The sequence below is a fragment of the Hippocampus guttulatus genome, chromosome 4 (assembly GCF_054856545.1).
Source record: "Hippocampus guttulatus isolate MCC_2025c chromosome 4, RoL_Hgut_1.0, whole genome shotgun sequence".
Taxonomy (NCBI): domain Eukaryota; kingdom Metazoa; phylum Chordata; class Actinopteri; order Syngnathiformes; family Syngnathidae; genus Hippocampus; species Hippocampus guttulatus.
In genome coordinates this window covers 20,192,727-20,220,611 of record NC_141264.1, presented here as the reverse complement: position 1 = coordinate 20,220,611, position 27,885 = coordinate 20,192,727, and the positions used below count along the sequence as shown (strand labels likewise).

Genomic DNA, 27,885 nt, shown 5'->3' with positions numbered 1-27,885 from the left:
AAAGGTCTCCTTTTTTTTACAATTTTTTTTTCAATTAAGAAATTAATTCTTGTCTGTTGTTTTTAGGAGCAACCCCCTGTTTTTCGTGAAAAATGGTCGATTAGTATTTTCTCTTGAATTTTTTTGTATTATTATTTTATTATTATTATTATTTTAATGCATTTTAATGGCCGTCAAATATACACAGATTTTCGCTACTGGCCAGCCCGCTTCCTATCCTCCACGAATAATGGGGTTCCACTGTTTTAAGCAGGAATATCACCATTCACCTTTCAATGGTCTAATACTGCCAGATATTTTTTTTGATGGATTTGGAATGGAATGCAAACATAGTAACTCCATCATATTAAAATTTGATTGAAGTTGATTTTTGTGAAAAAAATGCACAAAGTCTGCGATTTGCGGAAAAAAGAAAAAGCTTATTTCGGTTGGTCAGTAGGCTTTTTTTCCTCTTACATGGTTGTATGTTTCTAAATTTATAGTGTCTAGATAAGTTCTGTGCTTGAGAAAAAAAGACATGGGAAGGCGGCCTTGAAAAAAAGAATTTGCACATTAAAAACAAAAACAAAATTGCATTCTATTATTTTTCAAAATGGTTCAGCTCTCTTCCATATCCATTTTGAAGTTTACTTACTAGAAGGCCAAAAGTGGCACCACAAGTAGAAAAGACAAATGCTCCCTTGTTGTTTACTAGTGCACAGAATTGTCCTACTCGTGAGGACAAAGAGCGTGCTCGTACATGGACCTCACGCTGTGCATCAAGGATATTGAATAAATACTCCACCGAGTATTGCAAAATGTACGTAGCTGGTGAGTGACTACATGCAACTAAACTTCCTTGTGTGTTTTCAAATCCAGGCGTTAGAAATGATGATTCCGAGCTGAGCAACCGCGTTTGGATACTTTGGAAGTGAGAGCCGTGTGTGGTGTGAAAGCGTATGAAATGCCATCATGGAGGATGGGGAGCGCCCCCCTCGCCCCCTTTCTTTTTTTTTTCTTGGGAGGGGAGCTTTTCTTATTCAAAAGAGGCCCACAAAAGACTTCCAGTGAGCCTTGCCACATCCCCATCTGACTCGGGGGCCATTCATCAGCCCCGCAAGCCTATCAATGACATGTCCCCATCAGGGCTCCTATAAAATCAGCCCCTTTTCCCATGAAACATCAGCAAACATTTTGACGGCTCTGCCTTTGCCCCCGCTGGATTTCTGGAGGACCCTCTAAAACACCCCCCCTACCCACCCACCCACTACGGTTCCCCACCATTCCCCACCCACACGTACCCACACTCGCTCGCTCTCTATCTCTCTCTCGTCCACTAAGAGTACCAGCATCTCCCCTCCGACGGCCAGTGGTCGCGGAGACGGCAAGCCGGGCGAGGATAGAGAGCAGGTGGAGGAGGAGGAGGAGGAGAGAGGAAAGTGGCAGCCGTTTTCTACCGGGAGGAGTGCTGGATGGGAAGAGGATGCACTGCGGGCTGCTGGAGGAGCCTGACATGGATTCCACAGGTCAGTGGGATGGCTCCGGGCCGCCTCGGGCCTCGTGTCAAGCGTTTTGGGGAAGTTCCCAATGGGAAGCGCCCTGAAAGACAGGGAAGTCGGGTGTCCGATTTTTGCTGTTTTCAGATCGTGTCCTCGTTTTTTTGGCAAGTTGGAGCAAAAGTTTGCAATTCAGTTCAGCTTCATTCATCCATTTATTTATTGCAGTTTTTTCCCATTTAGGCATGTGTCCAGTTGTTGTTGTTTTTTCTGTTTTTTTTTGAAAGTGTACAGTTGCTGTTCTTTTCAGCTGAACTTAATTTTGTGGAGCATTTTTCAAATACATAAATTCTGGTTATTTTTTTAAAGAATTAAACATGTCTAAAATTTATTGTATTTTAAAATGGTTTATTTTGTAGCTGTTTTTTTCTGCTAACTTTTTCCATTTTGGAAGGTTTGTTATGCGAGGAACAGTTTCTAGTAAGGAGTAACTTAAATTGTTTTGTAATAGTGTTTTTAAAATAGTTGGGGTTTTTTTTTAATTTCGTTTTTAATTTAATTTTTTAGTTCGACCTAAATTCTTCATTGATGTTGGTTGACCATTGATGAGGGTTGGGGGGTGAATTCAGGAGTAACTTTTTATATTTTCTAGTTAGTTTTTTTTCTTATTTTATTTTTTAAAAATAGGTCCTCTTTTCGCCGAAATGTTTCAATCTTTGTGAAGTTTGAATCTGTAGGAACATTATTGCTAAAAATATTGAAATTCAGGAGTGATTTTTCATTTTTAAAGTATTTTTTTCTAAATTCTAGCTTTTTTCTAATTGTTGTTCTTTTCTCTTTTGGTGTTTTTTTGACTTAGGTGTAGTTTTTCAGAACGGGGGAGTGTGGTAATTTACCCAAATAAGTTCACTTCAGTTGTAAGTTGTAATAAATTTTATTTTGCATTGTTTCTTAAAAGTGGCTGGCTACTTAACTAAACTTACATAAGGTTAGTTTTTGTGTGTTTGTGTTTCTCATTTAGAAAAGGGTCATTTGTTGCAAAATATATTTTTTTCTTAAATTTATATTAGAAGACACAATAGCTAAAAAAACCCCCATTCAATTCAGGATAAAAAAAGAATGAACAGCAGTGATAAAACTGTAGAGGAGAAATACAATGTGGAGTCATTCAATCACAAGTATGCTCAGATTTGCCGATGCAGGCGTCACTTATTTAAAGTTTAAATGAGGGAACGAATAGAATAACAGAAATGTCTTTTTATGTTGCATCTTTAATAAATGTAGTAATGTCATGAAGTGTAGAAAAAAATTGGTGTGTGGTCAGTTTTTAGTCATTCAGCAGCTTTTCCTTAAAATAAAAAAAATTCTATCTTTAAAAAAAATTACAATACAGTCAGAAAAATCTGTCAGGTCCTTTTTTAAAGTTGAAGTTTAGAAAAGCGTGAGTGAAGTGATGTTTTGACAAAATCGGATGAATTTTTACAAAATCTGTATCAGTGATTAGAGTTCAGGATGAATTCACCGTTTTAAAGTGAAACCTTGAAATGGAGTGCAAAAGGCTTAAAATAAATAAATATGTAACGTTTCAAATTGTGGGGAATGAAGTAGAAGCACCAGTAACAAAAGTCCAGTGATGGGCCACTTTTTTTCATAGTAAAGTTTCAAATTGAATAAAAATCTTACCGTTCATTTTGCAAAAAGTTAAGAGTTCGTCACATTTAGACCTTGGAAATTGAAACTGTTCCTTTTAAATATTACTTCAACCATTTCGAATTAAAATAGCATCTGCGACAAAAGTGTCCAGTCACCTTTTTGCAAACGTTCCAAGTTGTATCAAGTCAGTGAAAACTTGTTTTTTCGTTTTCCTCCCCACTTTATGAAGCAATAAAATGAACAGTGCCAGTGTCATTCCCTCCACTGAAAGGCATTTTTGCGATTGAGCATGCAGGTGCACGCCGGCCGTGTGTGTCGGGTCACTTAGTCCACAGTGTGTGTTCAGAAATGTGTGAACATCCGTCCCACTTGTTGATCGACTTTAATCCAATTATTTCCGTCCCGTACTTATCTTTCCCCGAGACAAATGAAGCCTGTGTGGAGAATTAGCTTCACTTCAGCTGCTTTTGCTTGTTTTGTGTTTTTTTTTTCTTCTTACCCACCATGCACCCCTCCTCCCCACACACACATACACACTTTTTTTTTAAAAATTTAAACAAATTAGAACAATAAAATAAGATCACAATCTTCTGCTGGAGGCCCGCAGAGGTTGTGTTTGTGCTGTTGCCCAGATGGAAAAACAAGAGTTAGATCCAAGTTGTGTAACATCAATTAGCATATTAGCACGGCTATTGAAAACCAAACTTGCACAATCCCGGTCCGCGCTCCAAAACAATGATAACAATGCTCAAATGCTCATTTTTGATTGACGCCTGTCTGACAACTTTTTATTTATTCTTGTTTTTGGGTGGCTAAGAGCTTTTGCTCATTTATGATTGTCAAAATGAGACTTGTATGATAGAACAATTGTTAAATAACCATACACTGTTAAATCAATAGCTCTGATACCGTCGCTCAACAATTGCGCATTAGAGTGAACCCCCAATTGAGAGCGGGAAGTACATACCAGACTGACTTGTGTTCGGTGAAAATTTGTGATATCGAGAGAGTCTATATATTTTTTTGAATAGTTTTAGCGTTTAAAGACAACCTCATTAAAACACGTTACACTTTATGTAATACTTTTTTAAAAATTCCTAAGGTTCCACTCTATCGCCGTTCTCCAAATAAGACCCCAAGTGGGATTGCTTCAAGCCGTTTATTTGTTCACGCCCGTTAAAGTTAATGTTAAACAGTGTTTCAAACAGAAGAATATGACAGATTGCATATGTAAACACAAAAATGTTGAACCAAACCACGTTTGGCACGCAACGAAGGTCTGCGTGCTTAATGCTAACATAGTGCCAAATGGCATAAGCAGGCAAAGGGAATTTGCATAGATGTTACGGTAATTATAAATCCAGCCTGCCGCCGCTACTTTAACACACACGGAGCGATAACAGAAACGGAGCATCCAAAAATATTCACAGGCAATATATTCTCTCTGCTCTGTGGGAATATCGACTATGACTGGAGTTTAGGTGGGGACCTTCTCTGCCTCTTCTTCCCTAAGGCTTCATCTCTTCTGGGATGTTGCGGCACAAGACTAAACGGATGCAACTTTAAATTTAGACTTGCCCGGTTACTGTAAAAAGCCATAAAAAACAATATTGCTCTATTATCTTGATACTGAGTGAATGATATTTGTTTTGAATCTCCTGAATATTGTGGCCCACTTGCTGTATCAGTGAGAAGAAAGCAAATGAATCATGCTTGTTGTTTGGTTGACAGTCATAGACGATTGGGAGGATGCCCCGGCTGGTTGTGGTGTGTCTACAACCAGAATTGTAGCTTTTATGGAATCTTTCTAGATCATGTACCTAATATTTTGGCCCGCTTTGTATCTAAATGTTTGTTCTTAAAAATTAAGTGTTCTCTTTTTAACTATATTCGTTCTTGTAGGAAAATCCTTCCACTCAATTCAGGAGGGATTTTCTAACATTTTTTATGTTTTTTAATTTTTTTGTAATGTCTTTTTTTGTCGTTGTGGCTTGCTTGGATCTAGTTATTGTTATTTTTTAAATGAAATTATTTTCAATATTTTTTTTCTTTAAGAGTAACATTTTTTTTTTTGCAAAGAAATATGAAGAAAAAAAACTGAGTAATGAACTTTTTTTAATCAAGCCTAGTTTTTTGGCTGTGGTTTGGCTTATGCCTAGTTTGTTATTTTTATTATTTTAAGACTAGCGAGTTTTGATACAGGAAAAAAACCCTCAACATTTTTTAAAGTTCGAAATTGCTGGCAAAGTTGGAAAAAAATACCCCAAAACCAAAAATAACGCCCTAATTGCCCATTCTAGCTTTTTGTATTGAATCTTAGATTATGGATCGAATGTTTCGACTGTATCAAAATGAGAGGAAACCATATTTTTAGAATGGTTTAGCTGTCGTATAACATTTATTGGATGATGTATCTAATGGTTTGGCCCTGCATATCGAAATGAAATGCGTGTTATTACAACATGCGGCTCTGCCTAATGTTTTGTTCCAAATGGCAGTAATGGACTTTTTTTGGTGGCGCATGTGCTTCATTGAAAAACAGTGGGGTTGGAGAAATACATTGTGGTCGTCTACAGTCACTGGCATTATCGCTTTTCTTTTGGCTCCAAATTGATTGTGCAGTGGTGTACCTAATATTTTGGCTAAATTGAGAAGAAAGCATATTTTGATGGTGCACATAGAGTGCTAAAGAATAGTGCGATGTTGGTCTGGAGTGATGGAAGGGCCAAAATGTGTAATTGGATGTCTTGAGTTTCTGCGTGTACCTGCGCCTCTTGATTTTGAGCCGATTGGTTATTTTTGACCCAGCAAATTGGGTTGAAGTTTGGATTTGGGCGGGCTAAAGAGTTGAGGCTGGTCGTCATTTTGGAGTTGCGTGCTGAAGTTGCGGTAAATTTAACGAATAGTTTTAAGATGTCTTTGGTGGTGGCAGTACGGCTCAGTGTGCAACCCCGTTGATGGTAGGCATGGAGAATGGGGTTCAAATTTTGTCCACCCTTTCATTTAATTTTTACAGGTGTACCTAATGTTATGTCAATCCTTACTGCTATTGCTACTGTATCACAGTGCTACTGTGTCGACTGGAAGACATGCAGCATAATTAAGGGCAAGAAGAAGTGATAGAGAAGGTCCCCAACTAAGCTCCAATAATCGTTGTTCCCAAAGAACGGACATATACAGTATGTCTGTGAGAATTGTTGCTCGTTGGACTGCGTGTGTTGCTGCTCTTGATGTGTTCAAGTAAAACACTTTTTTTACAGGTTTATAATTACCGTAACATTTATGCTAATTACCTTTCGCCCCTCTACGGCACATGTGTCAAATGTACAGTAAACAGCTTGAAGCAAGTATGCTTTGTCTCTTATTCGGAGAACGGTGCTCGTGAGACGCTTTCTGGGTTATAGGATTGTTTCCCATTTCTTGACAGCGAGAGAGTGAGAACAGATGCTAAGGAATACATTCAAAAGCGGAATATTTATTATTATATTGATTATTACTATTAAAATGATTTTTTTCCCATCTCTCCATATTGCGGATTTTCACCAATCGTTGGTGGGTCTGGAACACATCCCCCAGGGCTAAACGGGGGGTTCGTTGTACAACTACTACCACTGATAATAATAATGACGATGACAATAATGACATTTGTTATGTTTGTCCCCTGCTGGGATGCTCGTGCGTGTTCCCTTCATAATACATTCTCCGTCCCCCATGCACCCAAAACACTTTTTAATATCTGTGACCCCCCGACCCCTCCTGCTAATGGTGCGTCCCAACAACGGCTGCTATGCTTGTCACATTCTATCAATGTTCGTGTGGAAGAAAAGGGGATCCTTACAAAACTTGTATCTCATTAAAATGGCCCGTACCTCCATGTGGCCGTGAGCAAAATTAGATTCTTTGGGTCCTCTATTTCTGTCGATAATATTGATTATTGATCATTCATACACCTACTATACTGTACATTTAGTGCAGCGGAGTTACACGACGTTCCAAGTGATGAAACACGAAGTATGATCATGATTATCAGCTCTACTAAAAGTAACAAAACTAAACCAGAGAGTAGTATGCTTTTACTTTAAGAGTGTTGTTTTTTTGGATCAAAAAACTGCAACTGACGATGTACAAAATGTAGTACAACAACAACAAAATTACTCAAGACACTCTTTTACAATAACCTAAAATGTACAAAACCAAAGCATTAAAATAAACACTGAAATGTCAAGCAAATACAGATATAATGAGTCAACTGAGTTACCCGAAGCAAAATAAGGTTTGTTGCGACTCCCAAGTGAAATTTATTGGAAAACTGAACATACAACAGAATCACACACTGTATTGGACCAAACCATTTAACTTTGTTTTACAAAACTATGTTAGCTTAATGCTAATACATAATGCCAAACGTCATGAACAGGCTAGTGAAAGTAGCAGCATATGCAGACGGACAAGAGCAGTAAACGACTAATCTTACTGCAGCTTACTGAGCAGTTGTGACTGTCCCCTCCATGTATGTCCTGTTCGCGTGCACGTATTATTCTGCTCGTGGTGGTCAAGGATCTTTACATTTTATTACAGTCTATTTTAATGTTTATCTGAAGTGCAGTACTTGTAGAGTGCTGTTTGTCTTGTTAAAAAAAAAACAAATTTTAGCTTTGAAGAGCAGCCTGTAGGGGATTTATTGCTTATCTTAAGTTCACTAGACAGAGCATAATGTAAAAATGTATTACCTCATTCAAACATTTGAGTTTTGTCTTACTTATGTTCCTCATTACTACTCAAAAATAAAATTAAGAAAAAATAACAAATGACTTCTACAGGCTTTATTGACCGTTAATTGCTCTTGGGGATTCCCTTGTAGTCACAGGGCACTAAGCAGGTGCTTAGTTTGCCTATGCCTTGGGCCAACTCTCATTAAAATGCTAATGTTCTTCTGATAAACACCAAGCAAAGTCTCTCTGGGCTAATTTAATACTTCTTGGTTTTTGGAAATTCCAACAGTGAGCCTCCGAGTAAGCACGTACGCAGTCCACACACACAAACACATACAACAGTTGAGCTGGAAATGAAAACAGGCACAATGGCCTCCTTACTAAATGTGTGCAGGTTCTTTTAAACCAGGGTGCTCCCGCGCCGTCCTCTCTCGGGGGAGGAAGGAAGGAAGGGAGGGAGGGAGTAATGGGGTCTTTGGGGGTGGGGGGGGGGGTGGACAATGTTGGCTGGATTCCTGCTGTGTGGATGAAAAAGCCCCTCAAATAGAGCCGAGGCTCGGGCAAGCCATGTGAGCGTTTACGCCACATCCTTGATAGCCATCGTAAGGGCCGTTTAGCACGATGCTAGCACATCGAATTCAATGATAATATGTTTGAGCACATATTTCATTTGTTTGATATCCGGATTAAGGTTGATTTACTGGTACACTTTTTCCTCACTCGTAGAACATTTTTCGCATACTAAATTCTTAAAAGTCAAAAGTAACCCAAATTGGATGGAGTAGCTAAGTCAGTGCTGGGTCCAAAAGGGATCGAGTCAATGCTGGGTTATTTATACCCAATGCATTGGATTGAGCATGTTGGGTCATGATCTTAATCCAATAAGCAAGTTGCTTACATCATGTTTGGCACAGTTTTTACAATGGCTGGGTTGCATCAGGAAGGGGTCCTGATGCAACCCAGCCATTGAGCCATTCAGTCACCAATAACCTTTTCTAAGAACGTTACATTCAATTTACGTCAACTTCAGGACACAACAAAACTGTCCAAGATGGCAACCAGCTTCAGCTCTTCAACCCACCCAAATCCAATCTTCAACCCAATCTCCCGGGTCAGAATAAGTAACCGACCCGTGGGTGAAAGTAAGCCAATGTGCTCAAAATCCACAGCTACACAGCGAGTGAGTTAGGAAAACAACCCAGCGTTTTTTCGTGCAGTAAAACAGCTGCACGTTACTGCTGCGGCAATACTATTCACTAGTTGATAACAGCTTGCTCCTAATACAGTTGTGCCTTGAGATACAAGTGGCTCGACTGATGGATTTCTCTCTCTTTGTTTTCTGACTTTTTTTCTAAACGTATCAAAACATACTTAACCTTATTAAAACACACTTTTTAACACATTCCTTAGCACCTGTTCTCGCTCTAGATCACGCCGCTCTTCAATGGGACAAAGAAAGGATATCTTAAATATGCCGGCTTCAATCGGTTTATTTGTCACTCCCAGTTGAATTTTCATGTAACACTGACACATGAGACAAAAGAGAATTAAACATTGTATTTCAGAGCTCGATAATGTTCAACCAAGTCATGTGACTTAGTCTAAATCGGCGAGCTTAATACTGTCATGTAATGCAAATGGAAATTAGCACAGACGTTACGGGAAGAATACACCTTTTAACAACTGCTACTTTAGCACACACACACACACACACACACACACACACACACACACACACACACACACACACACACACAGCAGTAACACGTTCAGAGCATACAAAATATTCACAGGCTTGTAGAATGCAAATGCAAAAGTGTATACACTCCTCTTCAAATGTCTGATTTTTTATTATATATATTTTTTTCCCACCCTGATGTGACCTATAACCTGCTCAACCCAACTGCATAAATAATTTAATAACTGTATCCTTTAGGAAGGTTAAGTGTCAACAACTTAGTGAACACACAGGTGTGCACACTCCTTAAATTGTACTTAGCACACAATTATAGTGGAAGTCTTTTGTCATGATTTGTCTTGGGCTCCCTTTTTTACATCCCATAAACCTGGCATTTGAACAGCGCTGTGTAGACAATTTTTTAAATTTTTTTTAAATCCACTCTATCGTTGCCCAACGATGGAACGTAACCGGAGATTGGTTGGGGACCTTCTCTGCTTCTCGTAATTCTGTTGCATCTCTTCCAGTAGGCCTCAGGGCTCCCTGGCATGCTGTGGCACCACTTGAAACGACACGAAAGGTGCACAGCTCGATAGTTGAGCATCTCTTGTTTTGGATGCATGATTCATGTCAGTCGACTTGGTGCAACAGCTCTCCTCGGTGTGATCACTACCGTTTAGCTCCAGGCTAATGAGCAGATCTTATCTGATGCAGGTGTTAGTTTTGGGAATGGGACTTTAGTTGTGTGTCCTATCTGTGATCTGCTTTTTTTACTGCAAATTTAAGCAACTTAATGAACACCCTCTGAGACTGATGATTCCATAATTTTTGCCAGGGGTTGTATATGATTTAGCAAGGGCAGAAGCAATGGACCACAATATACTGCGGGCTTATAATACTGTCCATTAAAAACATGGCCAAAACTTGACGTGAAGTACTTCAAATCTTAAAAAGATAGCCCAGTTATTTATTTGTTTGTTTGTTTGTTTTGATTGAAAATACAGTTGGCCCCCACTATCCGCAGGGGATAGGTACTGACCCGACCGTGAATAGTAAATATGTCTATTTAATTGATGCCCATTCTAATTTTTCAATGAGATAAATACAAAACATATACAAATGTAATTTATTTCTCTCAAAGGTTTGGTGTAAAATTGTCACTTTATATTTGTATGGTTTTTTTTTTACTTTAAAGTTACAAGCTATTGGCTCTTTCCATTTGTAAAAATGAAAATGAAGAAAAAATACCGACGTTGTTACCACAACTTCATAAAAAAACAAATAAAGACATTAAGAATGTTACATGCTAGCATGCTAATACTAATAACATTTTGCTTTGTCACTGCTAACACAAAGTTTACCTGTAGATTTTTTTGCCCCAGCATTTAACAGTACTTTGAAAATTTTGCATATCCCTGTTCCAGATATATGAAGCGCATTGATTTCCGTCCACATGTCATATTGAACTGCGTGCCTGTTTCTGTCTGCAGAGAGCTGGATCGAGCGATGCCTCAATGAGAGCGAGAGCAAGCGTTACTCCAGCCACATGTCCTTGGGCAACATGTCCACCGACGAGCGTGAGTCACACAGTAAACAATGTCACGTCAACTTCAAGCAAGAGTTGACACTTGTTATCAAACTGTGGGTGCAGTTATTGATGAGCAGCATCATTTTAATCCACATTTCAGACGAAGAAAAAGAAAATAACCGGGCCTCCAAACCGCATTCCACACCTGCCACTCTTGAATGGTATGTTATGATTTTTTTCACGTATTGATCACAAATTTGTCTAAATCTGGGATCATGATCACTTCTCCTTTACTGAAACAAGGCAATTAGTCGTCAGACCAAATACTGACTGGCACGGTGAGCATTTCAAATGGCACATTTTTGAGCGGCTTTTTTTTGTGGCCAGCCAAAGGTACACCTGTGCAATATTCAAGATGTCTAATCAGCATCTTAATATGCCAGATCGGGGAGTGTGATGGATTTAATCGACAAAGGAGAAGTGTTCAGTAACTCTTCATGTTTATTCTTTGCTTCTTGAAACATCAGTAAAAACAACCGCGAAAGTTCTGCGTCATTTCATACAGACAAAATTTGGAGTTCTGAGTCATTCCAATTAGGATGATGAAAAAACAACCAACCTCCTGAACTACTTGTCCTGACATATATGATTTTTTTTAAAGCTGATCCTGATTCAGATATTTGGCAGAATGAAATTCTGATAACTGATTAATTGGCTGTTTAATTGAAATATGACAAAGTGAATGAAATAACTTTTTTTTGGGGGGGTGTCCCTTTTTGCTGAGTTGTTTTTACTTATTTTTAATTTGGGGGACCATATGCCGGACAATTAGTTCTGTAAACGCTTATTTTATGTTGGAAATGCAGGAAAGCCAATTTTTACATGAGCCAACGTAAAATATTTTTGCTGGTTTGCCCAACTTATGGCAGCTTTGTTGCCTTGACATTTTGAGTTCACCCAACTTTTTATTTATGTATTTATTTTTACAGTGTACCTGTACCTAGCCCGTTTTAGTGACTATGTGTTATCTGAAGTTTGACTTAATTTCTTCATCTATTCTACGATAGAGGTTGTCTTTACGGCACTCGTAGAGTACAGTATGCGTCTTGCTGACTTTGACTGTATATCATCCGAATGCGTTCGTTGTGTGCTCCAGGCTGGAGGAGAACTACGAGATCGCTGAAGGCGTGTGCATCCCGAGAAGCGCCCTCTACATGCACTACCTCGACTTCAGCGAGAAGCACGACACGCAGCCAGTCAACGCGGCCAGCTTCGGGAAGGTAACTTTTCGAGAGAAAAAAATCAATTAGAAATTTAAATGATATTCATTGGGAAATGAATACCCAGCTCCTGAATATATATATATCTGAAGATGTGTGTGCGTGCATGTTTTAAAACATCGGCCACTCAATCGGTTATCAGAATTTGATCCTGCCCCATATTTGAATCGGTATCGGCCTAAAAAAATCCGTGTCAGTGGGGCCCTACTCCTAATAGTGGTGGGAAAGAAAATTCTTGATTTTGCATATTTATCCTGACGCTCCCCGAAATGTAGCTCGCGTCCTGCCCTCCAAAGAGTTTGGCTCTTTATGAGTTTTTGCACTAAATGAGGCGGGCGAAGCTTCCCCACTCGGCCTCAGTGTGAAGCCTCCAGCGGCAGAATCCAATCCCGCCGACAAGATGACCGACTTTGCTCCGTTCTCACAAGCCTGACAAAGCCACCCGGCCCTCGTGCGCTGGACCCCCCGCCCCCAAAAAAACGCCAACCCTCCCCTCCCCGCTTTTCCCCTCAGCGGCTTCTGTCGGAAGATATTGAAAAAGAGAAGGGGCCAGGATTAATGTGTAATTAAAGGAAATTTGGAAGGGTGAGATGTTGCGGAATGTTAGATCAGTGGCTGGAGCGGTGTGGGGTGTCCTTTAGGAAAGCTTCATTGATTCAGGACAAAAAAAAAAGAGGGAGAGAAGAGGAGTAGAGAGAGCGGGTGCTGCACCGCCTCCTCTGTCTGCTCATTTATCAAGCGGGGGGCCTGACAGAAAGTTCACAGCTTGGCCTCTGTTTTCATGGCACACAATGGAGAGCGACACTGTTTGCTAAAGTTCCTCCACCCGCGGCCCGACCCTTGGAGACGGCCACAAAAAAAAAAAAAAACGGGGGGGGGGGCAGTGGGAAACTTATCATTTATGGCTGCTCAATAAGAACTAAAGACAATGTTTCTGTCACCGTCAAATGTGCTAATGTCTCAGCTCGGAAAAGTGCACACTCAGCATCGTTTTGTTGTGAAACAGATTATCAGACAACAGTTTCCAGCACTAACCACCAGACGACTCGGCACGAGAGGGCAGTCAAAGTAAGTTGCTTCTCGTCTTGCGTCATCTTTAGTTCCAATTATTTATGTTTCATTATTGTTGTTGTTGTTGTTGTTGTTGTTTTTGCACAGATGTATTTGTTTTAGGTTAATTTCTTTCACTTTATTTTCATTAATTGGAAAGTCTTTTATTTTCCTATTCTTTTTTGTATTCAATATTTTTTCATTTCATTTTTTTCGCATTAAAATTTTTTTTTTAGTTAATTTACTCAGATGTTCTTGTTTTTTGGAGATCTCAAAACAATTCATTGATAAACAAACTATTGTTTAAAGATGATAATTGATTAATTGTTGATTAATCTTTGCACCTCTACTATATATATATATATATATATATATATATATATATATATATATATATACTGTATATATATATACAGAGAGAGAGAGAGAGAGAGAGAGAGAGAGAAAGAGAGAGATCTACTGTACATACATATTAACATATACACGTAATTTATGATAAAACAATCAGAAGCATTCTATAGTTCGGTTCTTTAGGGTAAAGTCTTCTGGTAATATGTGCCAAATGGTGCATATTTAAAGTTCCATTCAAGCCTGACAACTCCCATGTACGTAACTCGTATGTTCAGGTATGTCGATAACTAGGTATGTAAGTGTGATGTAATTGGGTGTAGGTACCACTACTACGGCATCGCAGTGAAGGAGACGTCGCAGTACTACGACGTGATGTACTCCAAGAAGGGCGCGGCCTGGGTGAATGAGGCGGGCAAGAAGGAGGTGACCAAGCAGACAGTGGCGTATTCACCGCGCTCCAAGCTGGGGACGCTGCTGCCAGAGTTCCCAAATGTCAAAGACCTCCATTTGCCTGCCAGCTTGCCAGAGGAGCGGGTAAACACCCATTTGTTCTTTTTTTTTTTTTTTTAAAGCCCTTCGTCAGCAATGGTGGGACATAACCAAGTACAAATACTTTGTTACTCTACTTAAGTAGGGTTTTCAGGTATCTGTTCTTAGTATTTAAAATGGCATATCTTTACGATTTATTTTTCTGACTACCGTTTACATTTACTGCCTCCATTTCAAGAGTTTTCCATACTTTTTTCTACGTACTTGTCAAAAATGGCCCGTTGCTTTTTATAACCTCCATGCCTTATGTCACAAAGTAAAAAAAAAAGTAAAAGGAGCGGTGAAGTCAAACACAGTTGAGATTTTGATGGATTGATTGACTGAGAACTTGAGGACTTGCAAGGCAGAATACGAACCAGAGCACATTTATCGCAGGGCATACTTTTCAGATTTTTTTTATTTAATTTTTATCTAGTCTTCCTCCCCCAGACTTCAAACACTTGAAAGAATGCTTTATCAAGATCGAAAGTGTACATACATCAATCCAATCAATCATCTCTCTTGCTTTTTTGTAATGTTCAACAACAACAACAAAAAAGAAAATAAGTATTGTTGAAAGATTTATAAAAATACAATTAAAACAATTTTATATATGCCATTACAAAGAAAATGACAATCATAAAATACATAAAAATACTGCAAATATTGCACCTTCTCTGTACATGCAGAGACGGGCATGTTGTAGTTTTGCGTGTGAGTGTGGGAGTGACCTTTTTTGGGGGCGGGCATATTATGGAAATTAATCGGGGGTTTATGAAATAATGAACAGTGTAAAAATCAACATATTTTTACACACTGTCCCTTTCAAATGTAATATAGAAGGGATGTGAACAATGAAATATAATAAAGTGGGGGAAACATTGGAATCTGAAAAAAAATGGATACAGGTTTGTTGTTTTCACTTTCATCATTAGCTAATTTTTTGTCAGCCGTTTCATCAACATAGCAAAACAATAGTAACACTGTTTGTGTGCTGCAATGCTTTTGCTTTCGTGCCAAGTTATCCAAACAGGTACTGTGTATAACCGACACCAAAAATTCATTTATACACAGTTAATATGACACACAAGTACAATTCAGAATCTGCACTTTGTTTTACTTTGACAAAAGGAGTATTTGTACTTTCACACAAAAATCTGGACTTTTCCTTAAAAGCACATAGCATGGGTCTTAGCGAAAGAGACCCCCGCCCGCTGCCGCCGCCGCTGTCTCGGGCCCTGGAGAAAGACCCGAAGGATTTATACGCTGGCTCCTTGCTAACGCTTAATCTTTCGGAGGAGATAATAAGATCTCGGCATGGACAAAGGCCTGGCACTAGCTGTCCGCCTTTTTACACACATGCGGGGGGAGGGAGGGGGGGGTGATTTGAACTGTTTTGCTGATCTCTAAAGCCTGCTTTATAGCTCCTGTGCTGTAACGCCAATTTGACTGTTCCCATGCTTTGCGCGGGATTTATCGCCTTGTTTTGCTGGCGCATTTCATTGCGCCTCGGTCAATCAATACTGCGCTTGTCGCCCACAGGTGTCAACCTTCATCATGATGTACAGAACACACTGCCAGAGGATACTGGACACGGTCATCCGGGCCAACTTTGACGAGGTGAGGCTTTTATCAAAGTGCTTCACTTGCAAAAACAACATTGGACATGACTTTGTGTGTGTGCGTGTGTGTGCGTGTGTGTCTGTGTGTGTGTGTGCAGGTCCAAAGCTTCCTGCTGCACTTCTGGCAAGGCATGCCGCCCCACATGCTACCCGTGCTCAGCTCGCCCACCGTAGTCAACATCGTCGGAGTGTGCGACTCCATCCTCTACAAGGCCATCTCCGGGGTACTCATGCCCACCGTCCTCCAAGCGTTGCCTGACAGGTGAGCTGGAGACTGCTGCTGTTTACACCCACCGGACATAACATTAGGTACACTTGCACAAACTCATCCAAAGCATCCACACTTTTTTTTTTTTTTTTAATGACGCTTGAGCTCGCGGGTGAACTTCTGGCAAAACCTTGGCCTGGTCGCCACGGAGTTTTAGGGCCTGACAAATATGCATTTTTTTGAGGCCGATGCCAATTCCGAAATTAACCGTTAAAATGGTTGATTAATTCGAAAAAACAATATATAATGAATAGAATAATTTTGTTTTTGGCCTCATAACACGATAAATACATGAATTGCAGACAGAATGTTTGACCAGTGGTGTCAAAATTAATTGATTAATCAACTTTTTATCGATTGTCACACCTATTTAAACATATCAACTTTTTTATAGCTGTTGTTTAACTTAAATTTGTCCAAATCCGGTGATTGCTGCCCCCCAACAGTAATTAGTGTCCGATTTCTGCAGACGTGCTACCCATCGGTGTCTGGCGCTAGCTTCTGTGCAGAGTTCATCCATAGAAAATCTGAGATGCTTTTTTCATGAATTAAATTCCCTTTTTTGTCTTTCCTTGACACAGTTTGACACAGGTGATCCGGAAATTTGCCAAACAATTGGAAGAGTGGCTCAAAATCGCCCTTCACGACCTCCCGGAGAACCTGAGGAATATCAAATTTGAGTGTAAGTGTCTTATCAATTGTTATGGTTATAGATCAACGGCGAATGTTTGTTCATAGTAGGGCGGCCCAGTGGTGTAGTGGATAGTGCGTCGACCTCACAGTGCAGAGGTGCAGGGTTCAATTCTGGCTCCGGCCTCCCTTTGTGGAGTTTGCATGTTCTCCCCGTCCGTGTCTGCGTGGGTTTTCTCCAGGCACTCTGGTTTCCTCCCAAATCCCCAAAACATGCCTGGCAGGTTAATGGAACACTCTAAATTGTCCCTAGGTGTGAGCGCGGATGGTTGTTCGACTCTGTGTGCCTTGAGATTGCCTGGATCAATGTTTGGCTAGGCTCATTGACAATTAATGTTAGCTAGTGGGCTAGCCTTTAGGTTACATCTATCGTAATCAAAGTTAAGGCATTTCATTTGCTGCTATCTCTTGAAATACTGTCATTACTCAGTCAGTCCCTCAATGGGTACAGTATGTCTGAGTTTCTACCACATCTAGTTTTGGTTGAACTCACCAGTGAATATGTATTTGTATATGTATTTTTAAAAGGAAATATGTCAAACTCCCCTTTATTTATTCACTTGTTATCCATTCAGTGTCTAGGAGATTCTCGCAAATCCTCAAGCGGCAAACGTCCCTAAACCATCTGTGTCAGGTTCGTACTGGTGCCTGAGAACCTTTTTTAATAAAATCCTTTGGAGCAAACACAACACTGCCTCTCAGATAACGATATGTGCTGATAGCGATAGTGTCCGTGTGGCTATCCGCAGGCATCGCGCACTGTGATAAATAGCGCCGACATCACCTTCCAAATGTTGGAGGACTGGAGGAATGTGGACCTGAACAGCATCACCAAGCAGACGCTGTACACCATGGAGGACTCGCAGGAGGAGCATCGGCAGCTCATCATCCACTGTAAGTACAGTGCAAGCCATTTTCAACACCTTCAATCGGTCGAGAACACTGATCAACAGCAGATTTGAATCAAACATAATTTTGATATTGATTAAAAACAATGTCTACACATTTTTTCGAGCAGCTCCGATTTTTTAGAGATTTCCATTTTTTTATTTCTAAGTTTATTTAAGCTTGCAGAGTACGGCTTTTACCGTGTGGTGATATTTATAGCTACGATGTTTCAGAATAAAATTCCACCTGTTGTTGAACTTAACCTTTACCGGTAATCCATACATTTGACTAAATATGATGATGATGATGATGATGATCATCATTGATGATCATTGATGATGATCAATATATGATGACATATTGTTATTGAAATGTGATGTGCTAGAAAAAATAATTGGGCAGATTTGATATCGATTAAAAAAAAGTGTCAAAAAAAGTTTGCTTTCATCTCTGATTAACCTCCATCCATAATAAATAAAATGGAGCAAACTGTGACACCGATGCCACCTGTAAGAATTCTAAATTAATTTATAAGAAACAACAAACCGTGCATAAAGAACACTACCTGTCCTTCTGTCTCAGTGTACCAGGAGTTTGATCGCCTCTTGGAGGAGCAATCGCCCATTGAGGCCTACATTGAGTGGCTCGATTCCATGGTGGATCGCTGTGTCATCAAGGTAACACAGCTATCCATTTTGTGCGAGTGCGTGTGCATGTGTGTGTGTGAGAGAGAGATTCACTAATTCCCACATGCAATACATAGTAAATAGGAGGTGTGTTCCAGGTCGGGTGTCACAAAAGACAATATTTCAAACTCAAGCTACAAACTAAAACATTTTCGTTCTAATGTGGACCTGGTCAACCAGCACGTCTACAAAAAGATCCTGTGGCGTTTGATTCACTCAGTGAACGAGAAGAGGTGAGAGTTGTGGCAGGACGACTTGTGGCTGCTTCACCATGACATCACGCCTGTGCATCTGACAGTTCCTGTCCGAGGAGAGCGTCATCGTGCTGGAGCAGCCTCCCTACATGACCAACCTGCCTCAATTCGATTTTTTTTTCCTCTTTTCCATACTTAAGAGAGTCATCAAATGAATCAGATTTGAAGACCATATCACGATGGTCGTGACGAGATTCCGGAAGATTCATTCCAGGAGTGCATGAAGGCGTGGCAGAAAATGCTGGGAAAGTGCGTTAGACTCCAGGAGGATTACTTAGAAGGTTAAAACTTTGTTTGTAGTTTGGATTTGAAACACATCTTTTGTAACACCAGTCCAGGAACTTCACATACCTTCCCTAGACTATAACCCCCCCCAGTGATGTACACTGTATTGCTTAGCCCATCCTTACTTATGGTGCATCTGGAAAGTATGCAAAGGGTTTCACATTTTTCACATTTACAGTACTTATTTGACAACTTTTTCCAAAACTCATAAATGTTATTTTTACCTTCAAATTCTACACACAACACCGCCATGATTCCAATGTCACCAATGAGATATCTGAAAATTAATTGGAAAAGAGAAAAAAAACAAATCACACATACCCGATATTCACAGCCTTTGCCTGGAGTTTGAAATTGAGCTCAAATGCATCTCGTTTTCACGAACCATCTCTAAAGACACCGTACAGTCAAATCAAGGTAAAAATGTAAGAATGCAAAAATATCACTCGATAACAAGAAGAGGGAAGCTTGAGAGTTGCTGCAAAAAGTAAAGGGCGAAACTGGGTGTGCCAAGCTCATAGCATTATATTGAAGACAAAAAATTGAAATAATTGCTGTAATTTCTCTCTTGACTGCAAAATAAAAGTGGAGAACCTCGTTCCGAATGATGCGTTCAATGTGTCGTGTTTTTTTTTGAATGGAATAGAACTGAGGTGAGTTGAGCTCTGGAATATTGCGCCGTGTAAAACAGGACTGGTCACCTGTCAACCACACAAGAGAGCAGATAAAAATGATGTTCTGTTTGTCTAAGCAGGCTTAGACAACTTTTGGAGAAAAAAAACGGATACAAAAGTGGAACTTTCTCACTGTGAAGCACCACTGCGAACGTTCACCGCATGGCCCGCCAACTTCAGCTTCATAAACGTCATTGCGTCTACACGTGATGGAAAAAAATAAAATAAAAATAAAGTCTTTGCAAATCCTCTGGGCCTGTAAAAAGACACCTGCAGCTCTGAGCTCGCTGGTCCCTCACTCACACAGCAATCCTCCCAGTTAATGATGCCTACAAGCTTCCCATTTGCGCCCATTATATGCCCGATATGGCCTTGTAAAATGCGGTCGCCCGGGCAACGCCTCGCCCCGGCCACACAATGGTTCAATAGGAAGGCGTGTCCCTGGGGGCAAATTAAATAGTTGACTTGTTGACATGTTTTCTGGTCCCGGAGGGTTAAGCCCCCAAACACAGGCTGAGGGGTTAATGCCCGGCATCCTCAGCCTCCCCACCTTTTCTCATGGAAATGGTCTCCCTCTCTTTCTAGGTGTCTGGGAAGAGGCCCGGCTGCCTGAAGAAGATGGCCCAACAGTTCCTGTTGATGTGGTCCTGCTTTGGGACCAGAGTCATTCGTGATATGACGCTCCACAGCGCCCCCAGCTTTGGTGAGCTGTCATTACCGCTGCCGATCCTTTGGCTCCGTAGCCACTAGCCGAGGCAGCACAGTACTTAAGTGCTTCAGTAAAAGTCCCGAATATTTTAGGTAAAAGTCAAATGAGCACTTCAGGAGTAGAAAGGGCTGTTTTCAGATGAAGCGAGCAAATAAATAAATAATGCTGCCGCATACACAAACAACGTGCTAACCACTGGTCCACCGGGCCGCCGCTACCTTTTTATGCGAAATACTGTATATATTTTTAATAGTGAAATATTTAAAGCAAAGGAAGTGCAGCTATCTGTTATTATTTCCACCACTGGCAATGAGGATAGTAGCCAGATAAATGTCGAGCCAATTGGTGTGCAGGTGAAGTGGGTGTGGCCTGGGTAATTGAGGTGCCATAAAATGAATAAGGAAAGTGACCTCTCCTTCCCTGGCCGTCCTTTGACTGGACATTTGAATATCAAAGACACAGCTGGCTGCCATGTTTCCGTAAAGCAGCTTTATGTGCACAAACAGCTAATTAACAAACGTGACAACCCCCCAAACCACCACACACACGCAGATCGCCGCCTCCCCCGATGTGTTTACCAATGTGTTTCTATTTTATGACAGCTCAGGATTGCCCCGGACTCCTTTGAATCGTCAGCAAGTGTTTATCATGCAGTCACGCATGCACAATGACACCATTGTGGTGCTCACCCACCCACCGTCACCCGGAGGTCAGCAGGACCTATTTCTGGCACTGACCCGGATTATGGAAAAATCAGGGCAGGGTTCAAAATCATTTCCTCCCCCCAAAACATTATATCCCGTAGGGATATTATGTAGTACATATAAATATCGATAGCCAAAATGCCGCATGGGTCACTGTCTACATTAGGAGTGATTGTGAACTCAGTCCAGGAGTTACTTTCCCTATGATGTCATAGTGCGGGGGGCATATGCAAATTGTTGTCGTGGGTGTGGTGGCAACAACGTGCACTTGTCCCACAGGCTCCTTCCACCTGATCCATCTCATGTTTGACGACTACGTCCTATACCTGCTGGAGTCGCTGCACTGCCAGGAGAGGGCCAATGACCTCATGAAGGCAATGAAAGGCGAAGGCGGCACAGGTAAGGACGACGATGCAACCCTGAAAGTGATAAGAACCACCACCCATGCATGATCGTACGAAGGAGTATTGGAGCCACATTTTTGGGGGGGGGGTAGTCAGAATCACAAGTATAAAGAAGAAATTATTATTATTAAAATAATTGTAACTATATAATAACTAATTCTCTCAGCCTGTTGCCGTCGTGGTTGTGGAATGATTTTGTTACCTTAAGCTTTTGTGCTGGAATTTTTTTTTCCTTTCCTATTTTTTTGCGAATATTGAACATGTTTTCCTGACTATTTTCTCTCATGCTTAATTTTTTTCAGATTTTCAAAAAATATATATATATATATATTTGCCTTTTTCCCCAGTCAGATTTTTTTCTTTTCCATTTACTTCTAGGTTTTTTTGGGGTGTATTGTACTGTTGTTCTCCCCTCATTTTTCTTTTTTTGTACTATGCAACCACTGATTTTTAATGTAATATTTTTCATTATTAAAATTGTTTTTTGTTTGCCAGTCATAATTTTTGTTTATTATTTCCCTCTGTATTTTTCTTTAATATTCTCCTCATATATTAAAATTTGATTTCTTTTCCATTCTTGTATTATTTATTTTTCTTTTCATATCTTTCTATTATGTACCACCCACACATTTTTCTTTGTAGATTTATTCAGGAAATGGATCTTTTTTTTTTCAGTTTTCTTGACCATTTTTTTTCTTTTAATGTTACATCCACTCATATTTTTTCAATATTTTCTGTACTTATTTTTTCCTTTGTAATGTACCCCTTGATATTTTTTTATGCTCTCACTTTATGCCTCATATGAATATTTTTAGTCCCTAATGCCGCTTTGTGGGAATGGACAACCATGTGGTTTTGGAGATTTTGTCTTATAATAGGCGTGTAATAGATTACAGTAAGAGAGTGAACATCCATATTCATGCCCTCTCCCACAGAGCAAGACGAAGGGTTCACGCTGACCGAAATAACTGCCACCTCCTCGCCATCCCCGGGTGCCTACTCGCCCGCCCGCTCCGTCCATTCCGTCGCCGTGTCATCATCCTCGCCCGCAGCCGACACGTCACCTGAGTACCCTTCCAGCACAGGTCAGAGAGGCCAAACGTTTTTTTCCCCCCATTGTGCCAAGTTATCCGAGTCAAATTCCTTTTTTACTTTTGTACTTAAGTTCATTTCAGAGTCTGTGCTTTTTTTGTGTGTTTTACTGTTACTCAAGTACAGGAGTTAAAACATTATTTCTACTTTAATTTTGCGACGCAAGTGTCTGTACTTCTACTTAAGTTCAGAGTGTGAGTACTTTTGCCACGTCTGTGTATGTGTCTGGCAGGCGCCGTTCAGTCATATACGTGGTCCCTTACATACACAGTGACAACGGCAGGAGGTTGCGCACCCGACGCCGGCCAGCAGCTGTCCTGCATGAGAAGCAGCAGCGCCGCCGGCTCGACGCCACCGCCGCCCTCCTCCGCCCATCGGCTGCCTGTCTACGCCCACAGAGAGGAGCATGGGTAATAATCTCAGGCTGTGTTTGAAATCATTCCCTCATTTCCTACTATCCAATCACTACATAATGGTACCCTGTTTACCAGGGGCTCAGTTTATGTTTTTTTAACTGAAAAGTTGTTGGTTTCCCTTTGTGCTTTTGTTTTTACGAGCCAAAAAGTAAGCTTCATGTATGGCGCCACTTAAATGGAATAAAAATAAAATGGAGCAAATAAAATAAGCCAATCCCACTCCAACCCTGAGAGTTAATTCATTTCTTCATAGGTGCAATGCCTCATGGGAAATGTTTCTTTTCAGGTGCTTCATGGGTTTTTCACTGCTTTTCAAGTTGCATTGGGACTTTGAGGGTGCTGAATAGGGGATGATATAGTTATACTCGCTACACATTCGAACATCACTGCAAAAATGGCAGCGACATCGTATCAGTCGTTGAGCTGGGCAATTATAGAAGAAAATCTCCATCCTCTTTTCACACTTCTCGATGAGCGTGTTGAAAATGCATCCCTGCGTTTTCAGATACACGGGCAGCTACAACTACGGCAGCTATGCCAACCAGCATCCTCACGCCATCCAGAGCCAGTACCCAGGGCTGAGCCACGAAGCCACCATCCCGGCACCGCTCCACTACTCCGCCTACCACCGCTCATCCGCACAGGTCAGTCTCACGCTCAGACTGAATGGCAATTAATTTGTTGATAGAATAATTTTTAAAAAATTAACTTATTGCATGGGTCCTTCAAAAATTTACATGTGTCCTCACATGATAGACATGCCCGTCCGATTTCGTGTTGATCCCGAGAACTGTTGTTGGGGGCTCCTTTTTTTTTTTTTTAACTTTTCAAGACGGCCTTCCTCAAAGTCCCACAATGTTGCTCTCTGCACAGCGGAAGCAGCTGTCGGTGTTTCATCATCATGCGTGTATTACTAAAATATTGTTATTCAATGCTCTCTTTTCAGCTGTGAGCCCCCCCCCCCCCGCTCTGCCCTTTGACTCCCCCGCGCTGACTGTCTTTTTCCGTGCGGCGACCGCTCATAATGAACTGTCTGTGGTGTTTATATGTTAACGTGAACACGTACTTCCTCTTTATTAAGACATTTTTGGGCTTAAATTGGGCACAATGCAGCTGCTTTGTCCCGTGGGAGAGGTTGGACTTTGTCTAATGTCCGAAATATGGTAGTCAGCCACAGCTTGCACAGTCTGTGCTGTTTGGCATCTGTCGCTATGGCAACGCAGGAAGAAGCCCAATTTTCAAATGCTGTTTGATTTGACAAACTTGCTCAATGTGATATTCTCTTAGACAAGTAATAATAATAATAATAATACATTACATTTGCAAGCGCCTTTCACAACACTCAAGGACACTTTACAACCAAGAGCAAATAATAAAACCACAGATAAAATTATAAACAAAGAAAGAAAGATTTAAGATTTACTATAATGACCAAAATAAGACATTTAGAGCCACTGAATTGTACTTTAAAGCCACACGTTGAAAAAGAAGCTAGACATAAATTATCATCAAAATGACATTTTACATTTTTATCATCCTGATCAATCTAGAGCACAAGAAACCGAGCTTCGTTTTTTCCCTTTTTAAGGCTAAGCTAAGAGATGCCAAGCTAGGTTATGCTTTGCTATGTTCCTATTATTTTTAAAGGAAGTGAGCGTGGCTTTGTCCTATTTTAAAGTAGGCTAGACTATGTTTGAGGAAATATATATTTTTAAAGAAACTAAGCCTGTTTTCTGAGTGTATTCTATTTATTTATTTTTACAACCTGAGAGCTCTTTTTGCCCCATTTTAGGCTAGGCTAAGCTAGAATAGGCTATGCTGTGTTTTGCTAAATTGCTGTTATTTTTAAAGGAACTGTAAATATTTTTCTACTCTATTGTCATTTACATTAAATAATAGTTGCAGAGTAAGTGGCACTTTAACTCTCAGGTTTATTTTGAGTCTACGATGACAAGGTTGTACCTCAATATATTAGTCGTCCATCAAATCGATTTTCACCATTGAAATGAATTCAAATCCCATTCACCCCCCCCCCCCAAAAAAATCACCACAATTTTTGGGTAAACGTGTTTAATAAAGATAAAAGGCATTGTATCACTTCAAAACAAGAAGAAAAATAGGGGGCATGATATTCATGTGCTCGCGCCGTGCACCAACTGGGCAGGACACATCACAGCAGCCCTTCATTATAACGTGTCTTGTCCTTTTTCCCTACAGTACCAATTCAACGGTCAGATGTCCCGCATGGATCCGTGTCTGATGAGTAGCACTCCCCGACTGCACCCTGCGCCTGTGACCCCCCGCTGGCCGGATATGTCCTCAGTCAACGGCTGCTACGGTAGCCCGCCTGTGCACTCGGCGCGCTACGCCACGTCGGGGGACGTGTACTCACCCCTGGTCCCGCGCAGGAACTCCGAGTACGAGCACTCGCAGCATTTCCCCGGCTTCGCCTACATCAACGGAGAGGCCACTGCCACAGGCTGGGCCAAGTAGCCTTCATGAACACTTTGAACTGTAAAGGACACCCATTGTTCAGTCAAGGTGTGAGGACACTGACAGGACAAAATGTCAATCATGTATGGGATTAGTGCGGCGGCGTTTCTACACTTCCAACCCTTTTTCTTTGTCCATCCATCCCTAGAAATCTGGGAAATCATGTACAGTTTCATGAAAAAATATCTGCCCCCTTCCGGCGTTCAAAGGGTTTTTTTTGGGGGGGGGGTTATTCATCACACTTAAAGGTTGTGTTTACAGTCTTGAAGCTTTGTGCAAGATTTGAATGTAGCCTCACCTTTCTCACACACACACACACACACACACACACACACACGCACGCACAAAACTTTTCCCCACTCCTCCCCTGGGCGTTTCTGCCCACAGAAATGCCCCCAGCTCACTAACGTGCATGTGGGGCAGCACACCAAGATAGCTCCGATGCTCATGTGCCCTTCTCATGATGAAGTATCGCCAAAAACTAAATATTACCGGTTTGATGTTGAATTTCTTAGAATTTTTCCCCCTCCCATTAGCTTTAAACACATTTTAACATCTTAAGACTTTTGAAACTATTCCTTAGCGTCTGTTCTCAATCTCACTTGCAGTGTTTGCATACATGCTAACCTTCAATCGACTGCTACGTCAACTCACGTGGCAGCAACACTTACAAACAAGGTTTTTGTTCTCTTTTTCACATAGGGCCACATTAAGATTTTTTCCCCTCTGTATTTAATGATAATCAATGAAAAACTGCAGTTTCTATTAACTCCAGTTGTCATTGTGAGATATTAAAATTGGCTTGATTGTATGATAAATATGCTTTTTTTTTAAATCAGAAAGGGGGCAAATAGTTTTTCACCACACTGTACAGTATTACCTTCATTTAAATAAAAAAAAAACTGCAGCAGAATCATGCCACGCTGCCGCCAAGCTGTGCCTTTGTTTTCAGGAATGTACGCCTCTGCCAGTTCGGCCGCGATGCCTAAAATGATCTGAGGGGTTGGTGCAAAGCTCTGAAGTCGATGTGCAGAAGCACTGCCTTAACTTCTCCCAAGAAAAGAGCCCAAAACATCACAGAAAGCAACGCCCTACCATCCACATCTGAGGCTCAAAATGTTGTGTATGTATGTATATGTGTGACTGTGTGTGTGTGTGTGTGTTTTATATATATATATATATATATATATATATATATATATATATATATATATATATGTATATATATATATATATATATATAATATGCTATGTATTTTCTGTAACTATGTAACATGGTGTATCTTTTGCTTTCTATGGTACTCTGTTGTTCTGTTTTGTAAGATGATTAGTTCATTAACCTTGGGTTGTGTGTTTTTATAATGCACTGAAACACTACTGAGGACCTATTACCCTATGGGTATTTATAAAAAGACAAAAACAGAAGAAGGGAAATTATTAAAATGTACAGTAACATTGTTCAATGCAAGCACTGGAAACGCATCTGGGGTGAATGTCGAAGGATTGCAGTTGAAAGGGAGAATGTTGCCACATAAAGGATTCTGTTATGGAAAATTGTTGACTTGCTTTTGTCTTGTTTTTGTTGGCATTATTGCCAATATTATATTTTACCATACAATTGTAGATTACAATATACAGTATATTAGGGATCAACAACCTTTTTGAAAATCTGAGCTGTTTCTGGGCACTGATTGAATGCGAAGGGGCTACCAGTTTGATTTCTAAAATAAATTTTCTCAAATTACCTTTACAAGATTATTATACGTTTTCATTAGTAATTAATAATATTTATTCATAACAAAACATTGAGCATGTTCATGATTTGTGACAATAATTAGGAAATAATTATCAATGAGAACACTATCTTTACAAATCTCTCTCAGTGTTCACATTTTAAATGATCACTTCTTCCTAGAGAATGTCCCTTGACTGAGAGGTATTTCTACAGCAGACTCAAGGGCTATTTATGTGGTCTGTGGAGCCTACCAGGTGCCCATGGGCATCATGTTGGTGACCCCTGCAGTATATTTGCCTCATATCGTAGATGCCAAGTCAAATTTGAACGCGTTCCGAAACAACTCAATTCAACTTTATTTTTTGAGCACTTGCAGCAAAGTGCTAAATGTAACATCAAACAACGTAGACAAAACAAAAAAAACGTAGACAAAATAAATAAAATTAGAAAAATGAATGATTAAATGATGATAAAACTAAAAAAAAATGAGCAAGCATGTTATTGACATTGTTACATTAAATTAACAATTACTGTATTTGGGCTATGACGTAAAGATGGTGTAATCTGTTGCAATTAATTTCAATGTACAGTATTGTATGTATCTAATTTGCTTTCATCTCATAAATTAAGTATTTTACAAATAAATATTGTGGTACGGGTTCATGTTTTTAATTCCCTCCGATTGCATAGATTATTTGAACGTTATTAAA

The 27,885-nt window shown here is 40.2% G+C and overlaps 1 protein-coding gene across 2 annotated transcripts; it reads left to right on the top strand.

The window, feature by feature from the left end:
• The first annotated feature begins 1,239 nt into the window (after positions 1-1,239).
• rfx4 (regulatory factor X, 4) lies at positions 1,240-27,834 on the top strand. Of its 2 annotated transcripts, none has more exons than XM_086109974.1 (18): positions 1,240-1,505; positions 11,009-11,095; positions 11,207-11,267; positions 12,203-12,326; positions 13,333-13,394; positions 14,048-14,261; positions 15,798-15,875; positions 15,976-16,139; positions 16,727-16,827; positions 17,411-17,469; positions 17,585-17,729; positions 18,306-18,400; positions 20,208-20,325; positions 21,315-21,434; positions 22,375-22,524; positions 22,803-22,941; positions 23,453-23,591; positions 25,165-27,834. In XM_086109974.1, the coding sequence occupies exons 1-18, from the start codon at positions 1,463-1,465 to the stop codon at positions 25,438-25,440; spliced, it is 2,175 nt and encodes a 724-aa protein (XP_085966100.1). In that variant the 5' UTR covers positions 1,240-1,462; the 3' UTR covers positions 25,441-27,834. The 2 variants fall into 2 exon arrangements, with proteins under 2 accessions (XP_085966100.1, XP_085966099.1); XM_086109973.1 differs by having other exon boundaries at positions 22,764-22,941.
• The last annotated feature ends 51 nt before the right edge of the window (positions 27,835-27,885 follow it).